This window comes from Cibotium barometz, chromosome 20 (assembly GCF_041138505.1).
Source record: "Cibotium barometz isolate CiBa-2024 chromosome 20, ASM4113850v1, whole genome shotgun sequence".
NCBI lineage: Eukaryota > Viridiplantae > Streptophyta > Polypodiopsida > Cyatheales > Cibotiaceae > Cibotium > Cibotium barometz.
In genome coordinates this window covers 45,745,046-45,753,831 of record NC_141065.1, presented here as the reverse complement: position 1 = coordinate 45,753,831, position 8,786 = coordinate 45,745,046, and the positions used below count along the sequence as shown (strand labels likewise).

The following is an 8,786-nucleotide window of genomic DNA, read 5'->3' as shown; positions in this document are numbered from 1 at the left end:
CTATACATTATCGTACCTATTGTATGTTGTCATACCTACTGTATGTTGTTGTACCTACTGCTAGATGTATGTATGCATGTATGCGTGTACATATATTTGTATGTTGTTGTACCTACTGCTAGATGTATGTATGTATGTATGCATGTATGCGTGTACATATATTTGTATGCAGACTTGTGGACTACACATTTATTTTGTTGGTGTACCAAACATGGACTTGATGAGGAGGTGCTAAGTTGTTTGGAAAAATAGAGGGGGTATATGCATGGATTACAAACAATGCATAGATTTGTAGTGCTACATGAGGATTAAAGGGGCCACTCTTAGTGCTATGTCCAACAATGCATAGATTTGTAGTGCTACATGAGGATTAAAGGGGCCACTCTTAGTGCTATGTCCAACAAATGGTTAGTGTTCAACAAAGGAGTTGATAGTGAGCAAAGATGTACCTATATACTTAACATGCGAAGATGGGTATGTTGATGTCCTAGTTTATCGTTTATCTACTGCCCATCGAGGATTAGCCTTAGATTAGGCATGTCCGTGTGCATTCACATGACACATCGTTAGGGTTACCCTTTCTGGATAGAGGTAATCATGGCCTACAACATAGACAAGCTATGTTTCAATCCCAAAGAGGTGTTTGAGTTGAAGCCAAGCTTACTTTATTTGCCATGAATTTCACTCATTCACTAAAGGGTTTTTCATGTTGTCTTAACATTGAAGTTCATACTCTTGCTTCATGGTGCTGACTCTTCTTGCTTTCGGTTGATCACTCTTGCTACATCCGAAGGTGCTTTTACTAATTTTGAAGGGTGGCATGACATCCGAAGACCTTCATGTTGGAGGTATGAAATTATATAATGTCGAATCCTATAGGGACATTTGCAGGGTATTGGAATGTTGGGATCACAACAAGGAGCAAGATTATGGAGGAAGAGGTACAAGGGGGATTTGTACACTGTGCAGGATAGAAACCTCTGCATCATTAGCAACCCCTTGCCTCAAAGTAGCATAATATTTCCTTCCGAGTTTGTACCCTATGTAGGATCCATCATCATCACAATAGCCACCCTGATTTTCAGCCGAGCAGCGAAAGTTTTCCTTCCTCATCCCCTGCATCGTCGCCCTGTGCACAAGATTACCTTTCGGTTTTATACCCTATGTAGGATCCATCATCATCACAACATCCCTCAACATCAGTGGAACAGTGCAAGTTTTCCTTCCTCATCCCGTTTACATCATCGCCCTACATAATATTGCCTTCCAAGTTTATACCCTCCATCACCATCTTGAGAGTCGACCTTCCTTATCCCTTGTATCATCACCTTGCATCCCTGAATACTCTATGCATATTCTACATCCTCATCATCATCAACACTACTATCTCATGCCTCGCCCTCATGTGCTCCGTCATAGCCTTCACCTACAAACCATCCCCTCGAGTAGAGCATCCAGTCAATCGAGGTCCCTCTAGCCTCTCAATTGAGTCCCCCTTTTTGGCCCTTTATCTCAGACGTAAGTGTATCTTTCTCTTAGGCATATGTGCTCACCTATTGTGGTTTTTGATTCAGTATGGCATATGCATTACTTGATCGAGTATGGTGGTGGATGTATGCATGCATCATGATGGAGGGTAGTTTTGAGTATATGCATGTTTGGTTAAACATGATGTTGGGTCTATGCATGAAGGATATAGATCATGGGTTTGAGTACATGCATGCTTGACTTATCATCATTTTAGGTATGTTCATTGTTTAAATATTGGAAATTCATTTAACATCTTATCACAGATCAATGCAGTCAAATCAAGCATCCCAAAAACTCCCAGAGGTACACGTATCCCTATCCAATTCCAACAAGCATGTATATATACCTCTCCTTCATGCTTGCATCAAGGGGGCTCACTACGTATATCTACATGTGCCTATGGTTTTCTATGGAGTACAAGCATGTAAAGTATGCTGGCTAGTGTTACATTGGGCATCTCTGAGGTACTAGAGCCCATCAAGGCCTTCGCAAGAGATAAAAACTTTGACATCTTGCTGTGGTAATGCCTCAAGCCCATTGACAATGCAAACACTACACACTCTCAAGAAAAAGAGGTCCAAATCACCCTTATACCATCTCAATCTATACGATGATGAGTGATGATGCCTGTCGACTGAGGGATGGTGGCATAGGCATATCCATGAGATCCAGCTACTGCAAGAGCATGTCACTTGAGTATGTAAGTATACTAAATCTTTACTTCTATTCATGTTGTTTTCTACCTGATATGTTTCACTCATATTTTGAACTTTGCTTATGTTTGTTTTCTACATGGTGTCAGATGGCTATGTAAGTATACTTAAACTTCACTTCTACCCACATTGTTTTCTACATGCTAGATATACAACCATTCGCTATCCAACAAGCTACAATATTAGTTATTTTTGAGCATGTAGGATGCACACACTACTAGGGGAAAATTGTATAGCGTGTGAATGATAAATCATTCTAAAACTCAGTCATGCACTGGATGAAGACAAATCACCAATAATTTAGCTTATTTCATGCAGGCAAGTGAATGGTCTTTACCATTAAGAGGAAGTAAGTGTGAACACCAGATTAAGCTATTAAGATGGCATGTTTTTGATAGGCTTCAATTTGTCTCAATGCTCTTCTCATCCCTCCCCTATTGTGTGCCCATCCACACTGCCAAGCTATAGGTTTACAGCTTGTCTTTCTACATTGTGTAGGTTTAGCATGGCCTTGAGTGTACAAGTCTTTTCATCATGGAAATGCTTCTTTCAACCAAGCCAATGCATAATATCATGCAGGCTTTGAGATTTTATATGGTCGTCTAATGGTCAGCAGCCCGATGATCCTAGATCTTGAGACTTCCATATGACACTATGGTGCAGATTCTAGGCTTGGACCAGATGTTGTGTCGGGTACGAGGATGACCAACATCGTTAAGATAGCACTTTGAAAGAAGGAAATCTGGTGTGCCTAAAGATCTAGAATCAGAGGCTCAAAAGTAGTGTGGTTTTGGCATCTTGTATGTCCATTGACCCTTCGATCAAACTACAAATTATTTGATCAAACTATAAAGTGTGCTATGTACTGCTTTGTCTACATTGTAAATTAACTTTTGGTAACTATATGGCGATGGTTCTCAATTGCACAGTTAAGTATACTATGCCTAGTAATGGTAGAGGAATATGCCGAATAACTCTACTACTATGATGTTCAATCTAATGATCATACTAAGTGAGCCTTTTTGTGCTATGGTTTACAAACTAGCTCATGTTAATGTGTTTTTTCTTGTCGAATCCTTCCTCATTGGTGGTTATCTTCCATTTATGTTTTCGTTATGTATATTTAATTAGAGACCAATTAGTTTGGCACTGCTGTGAGTGGTTAGAAACTTCTATGTGATATAATGCTAGACAATCAAGTGGAACTGTATGGCTTCTATGTGATATCCATTCCATCACCCTTCCATGTACACACACATATACAAATACATATGGAGTACATATACACACACACACACACATATATATATATATAGTCATAGAGCCATTGTAGGGAGAGGGTGAATTCCCAAACTTAGAGGAGCTCGTTGAGGTTTGGGTAATTAGGTGTTGACATGTATAGTGTGTTCATTCTAAGCCTTTTCACGAAGTTCCGGACGACTTTCATGGTGGGCCTCTCCTTGGCCAAATTGTTGCTGCATTTCACACCCATGTCAAGTACCTCCTCGACCTCATGCAAAATGGTCGGCTCCCTTTCGATGGCCCTTCGGATGGTCCCGTCTAGTGCCTCTTTTGTTTGTCCGGACTCTTGAAGTGTCCTCGCCCAAGTGTGTAAGCTTATCCCCCGATCTTGCAATTGTGGGTTGGTTGGCCTCATTCCTGTCACTAGCTCGATGAGCAGCACCCCGTAACTGTACACGTCAACTTTGTTGGATATGTAGGACCCGCCAGCATATTCTGCCAGTTCAACCATAAGGTGATAAGGCAACCTAATCACCAACCAAAATATGCTTACGTACGTACGTATACATACATTAAAATGAATCAAGTAGCATTAAAAAAAAAAAACTTTGAACCTTCTTCATTCGTTTCCTTTTTACTTGCCGTAAAATTTTGCTTCATTCGTTTCCTTTTTACTTGCCGTAAAATTTTGCTTTCCTTAACTTTATTAAACATAACAAAATTTTTGCTGCCAACTAATTAATTAATTTTAAAAAAACGTTTTGGGTGCATATTATACTCAAACAACCTCTCATTTTGTAGGTCAAAAAGGTGTGACAAAGCCAGAATCAACAAACTGGTAGTATATGTATACATTCAGAGCCTTCTAGCCTGACAGAGTATCTAGAATAGTGGTATGTTGACTATATTGTGGTCTGATGATATCACGGAGAAGTTATGCTTCTTCGGTCAAATGTAATGTTTTGAACTTTCCTTCTTCGATTCTCTAATAATATAATATAATGTAACATACCCCAGTTATTATAAGATAATTGTAAGGTTTATAAAAAGATACCCGAATTATCACATAATAACTAATGTTACCTGGAGCAGCGTAGCCCAACGTCCCTCTGAACTCGCTGGTACTGCTCAACAAGTGTCCGGACTGGTTACGATCAAGGAGCTTTGCAATGCCGAAATCAGAGATTTTGGCCACCATATTTGATCCAAGCAGTATGTTCTTAGGCTTGAGATCACAGTGGACGATGGGTTGGACACACTCATGGTGAAGGTATACAAGGCCCTCCGCTACATCCACAGCCACATTAACCCTCTCCCCCCAAGAGAGACTATTGGACTCGTCATGCAAACGCTCATCTAGATTGCCTTCCTCCACAAACTCCATCACCAGAGCAACCTCCCCTCCATCCACACAGTAGCCCAGCACCTTCACCAAATTCCTGTGCCTCGTTTTGCATAGAGTTTCGAGCTCATTCATAAAGCTCCTCCTGGCCTCTATACCACCCTCAAAACCCACAGTCAGCCTCTTCACTGCCACTAGCGCCCTTTTCCCCTTTTCTGCCTCCTCCATCTGCACCCCCTTGTAACACACACTCACCCCCCCTGAACCTATCACATTCGTGGCATCGAAATCATTTGTTGCCGCCCTTATCTCCCTTGCTGTCCATGCCTTCTGCTGCAGGATGTTGAGTGACTCCGGGTCAAACTCTTCAAATAGGCTCTTCTTGAAGGAGGCCTTCTGATTCCTACCATACCACCACCACCATGAAGAAGCACCTATTATGGACACCAAAATGCCCCCTCCAATCACACACACACACACTATGATTGCAACTCTTTTGGAGTGATTGAAGTCATGAGAACTGCAGCTTGTGGATAAGGGGTAGCCACACAGGCCAGGATTTCCAAGGAAAGAAGTTGAAGAGGAGTTTTTATAGATCCCAACACTGGGTATCATCCCTTGTAATTCATTGAAGGAGACATTCAGGGACTCAAGGTCATCAAGGTTGCCCAGGGATGATGGCAAGGCACCAGAAAGCTCATTTTGGGACAAATTAAGGTACTGCAGGCTTTTCAATTGCCCAAGTGTGGCAGGAATCTCCCCATCCAATTTGTTCATAGAGAGATCCAACACTTGCAGCCCTTGGCAACCCTTCAAACTCTCTGGTATTTCACCTGTGAACTGGTTGCCTGATAAGCTCATCATAATCACCATCTGCATATCTCCCAGGGTTGAAGGAATTGTCCCGGTTAAACTATTGAAAGACAGGTCTAATGACATACTAATAGTGCCAAGATTGGCCAGAGAGTTTGGTATTGGACCTGTAAGCATGTTATGAGCAAGATTAAGGTTCTCCAACCTTATCAGGCTCCCGAAGATGTCAGGTATTTCTCCAGAGAGGCAATTATTTTGTAAATAAAGACTGTTCACAGATTGGATCTGGCCAAGGGCAGTGGGGATTGTCCCTGAGAGTAAATTATAGGACAAATCCATCACAGAAATTGACGTGCAGGCTGATAACTGAGGGGGGATTGGTCCTGTGAACTTGTTGTCTTTTAAGTTTATACCTTGAATGCCCTTTATCTCACCCAACTCTGCAGGGATTTGGCCCTCGAAAGAATTGCCGCCCAACTCCAGATATAGCAGAGAGGTTAGCTTTCTCACTTGCCCGGATAAGCTTCCAAAAAACCCATTTGAAGTAAGCCACAAGCCCTGCAAATTGCTCAGATTATACAGAGAAGCGGGCAAAGAACCCCCTACTCCAGTGTACTCCACGTCTAAGCTGTGGAGCTGTGCGCATCCCCCTATTGTATCCGGAAGTGTTCCTCCAAGTTTAGAGTTGTTTTTAAAGGACAGCCAATATGCTTGAGTAAGCTGCCCAATCTCCTGTGGAATACTTCCTGAAAGATTATTTTCGCCTAGCTCCAACAAGATCAATTTAGTACAATTCATGATTGAGGTGGGAATAGCACCAGTAATGCCATTCGAATAGAGAACCAGAGACTGCAATGATGTTACCTTACCTAATGGCTCAGGGATTTCTCCTGTGAATGAGTTGTTCTTCAAACTGAGCACTGTTAACATGGTGCAGTTACCCAGTGTAGCGGGTATGCTCCCGATCAAGGAGTTGTCCTCGAGTCTGATCCGCTCTAAGTTTGCTGCAAGCTTGCTCCAATCAGAAGGTAATGGTCCTGAAAGCTCATTACCATTGAGGAAAAGAAAAACAAGGTTTGTGCAATTGGCGATAGAAGCCGGTATGCTGCCGTTAAGGCTGGAGGTGTAGAGGTAGAAAAACTGCAGGCTGGAGAGAAGGCCGATATCAGATGGCAGTTCACCTGTGATTAAGTTAGAAGACAAATCAAGGTAGACAAGAGATGTAAAAGAGGTTAGAAATGAAGGAAAGTTGCTTGAGAGAGAGTTTTTACTAAGAGCTATGTATTGGAGCTGGGTGCAGTTTGCTAATGAGGTCGGGATGTGGCCAGTTAGATGGTTAGCGCTAAGGTCAAGGTGGGTGAGGGAGGTGCAGAGCTTTCCTAACTGTGGGGGGATTGGGCCATGGAAGCTGTTATTGGACACATTGAGGTAGGAGAGGGTCGGTAGATCTCCTAAATGAGGGGTGAGGGTACCATGGAGCTGATTTGAATCCAAGAGAAGCGCAGCTACATTTTGGGTGCCGTTAGAGCAACGGATGCCGGGCCAAGTGCAATAATCAGCTGATGAAGAGGTAGACGTAGTGTTCCATGAGGCTAGGAAACCTGTTGGGTCCAGAGTGATGGACTGTTTGAAAGCAAGCAGGGCAGAGAGGGTGGTGTAATTATTGTTGCTTGCAGGTGTGGATGTTGAAACAGCAGCAGCTGCGCCTATGATGACAGGAGGGCCGGTGGAGAAAGCCAATATATTGGCAAGTTGGAAAAGAAGAAAGACTCCTGGAAATTGGTAGTAAATATAATGTGCCGCCAAAAGCAAGGCGCTGTGGGAAACCATAATTTGGGGCAAGGCCTGTTAGTTAGCTCCAAAGCTAATTAGCTTGTGCTGCTGCTCACACTCCCTAGCCAGCGTGCGTCTCAGATTATAAGGGGAGCAGACGACGGTGACCGGCATTTTTTTATTGATTTTTTTTTTCAAAACCTTGGTTTTTTTGCCATTTTTTCTTGGCACATAAAGACACGATGTCTTGATTGCACATTGCAAAGCAACATTAGTTTTCTTCGGAGTCTCACTAATGAAAAATACTTTGAAGCTCAGGGACAGTCTTTGAATGGGATTTTGAAGGCTCAAATTTGACAAGAAAAACACCTTTGAAATTTCTCCTTGCCTTGGAAATTTTCGTCCAGATTTCGAAAGTTCTTAATTATGAACCTGATTGATGTGTAAATTGTTGAAAGAAAAAACTAGCAAGCTACAGACCTCTCTTGGCTTTTCTAACACCATTTAGAAGGATTTGTTGTTAAAAACCATTTTTAAAAAAGCACTTAGTTAGTTCCAATGCGTGTTCACGTAACATCATGGATCTTGCAAGTTCAATTTTTTTTATAAAAAAAATCTTTTCCCATATTTTTTTTGTTTTCTCAACACATCACAGAACTTGCAACTATAAAAATTTGTAAGTTTGTTTTTCCTAGGACTTGTACAGTTTTTCTCCAAATTTCTTAAAATTGAGAAATGCAAATATTACAAGCTAATTATATATAGTTTGCAAGGTTTTCGTTGTTGAACCCTAACTTTCCAACAATGAAGCGATGACGAGCTCCATCCTTTTTTTTTTCTTTTTCTTTTTTTTGGCATGAACACTAGATTTCCAATGAGCCGATGCCTCATTCCTTATTTTTTCCATGAATAGAAAATAGCCAAAATGGAACTGATGATATAGTACATGGAGCATTTTTTTCTACCTACCATGCCATGCCAATATATTGACTCTTCTGTGCTAGAAACAAAAACCTTTATAAGTGTTCTTTTCATGGCTCCAATCAGTGTTATTAGAAATCAGTGTTCTTTTCGCGGCTCCAATCAGTGTTCTTTTCGTGGCTCTAATTCGTGCTAGAGGGAAATCATCCTTTACTGTTTCTTTCAAGTGCTAGAAAAAAACCATCCTTTAGCCCATATCAAAAAAATCAAATATTACAAGCTAATTATATATAGTTTGCAAGGTTTTCGTTGTTGAACGCTAACTTTCCAATGAAGTGATGACGAGCTCCATCCTTTTTTTTTTTGTGGCATGAACACTAGATTTCCAATGAGCCGATGCCTCATTCCTTATTTTTTTTCGTGAATAGAAAATAGCCAAAATGGAACTGATG

At 41.3% G+C, this 8,786-nt stretch overlaps 1 protein-coding gene across 1 annotated transcript; it reads right to left on the bottom strand.

Moving 5' to 3' along the window:
* Nucleotides 1-3,063: 3,063 nt before the first annotated feature.
* On the bottom strand, nt 3,064-7,524 carry LOC147627930 (uncharacterized). The gene is made up of 2 exons (XM_086814903.1): nt 4,569-7,524; nt 3,064-3,980 (listed from the first exon to the last, which is right to left on the bottom strand). Exons 1-2 carry the CDS (start codon nt 7,468-7,470, stop codon nt 3,598-3,600), a joined length of 3,285 nt encoding a protein of 1,094 aa, XP_086671029.1. The 5' UTR covers nt 7,471-7,524; the 3' UTR covers nt 3,064-3,597.
* Nucleotides 7,525-8,786: the final 1,262 nt, after the last annotated feature.

Coding starts and splice junctions, on each gene's coding strand:
- LOC147627930 (XM_086814903.1), bottom strand. CDS start 7,470: ATGGTTTCCCACAGCGCCTTGCTTTTGGCGGCACATTATATTTACTAC. Junction 3,981..4,568: donor GTTGGGCTACGCTGCTCCAG/GTAACATTAGTT, acceptor TTGAACTGGCAG/AATATGCTGGCGGGTCCTAC.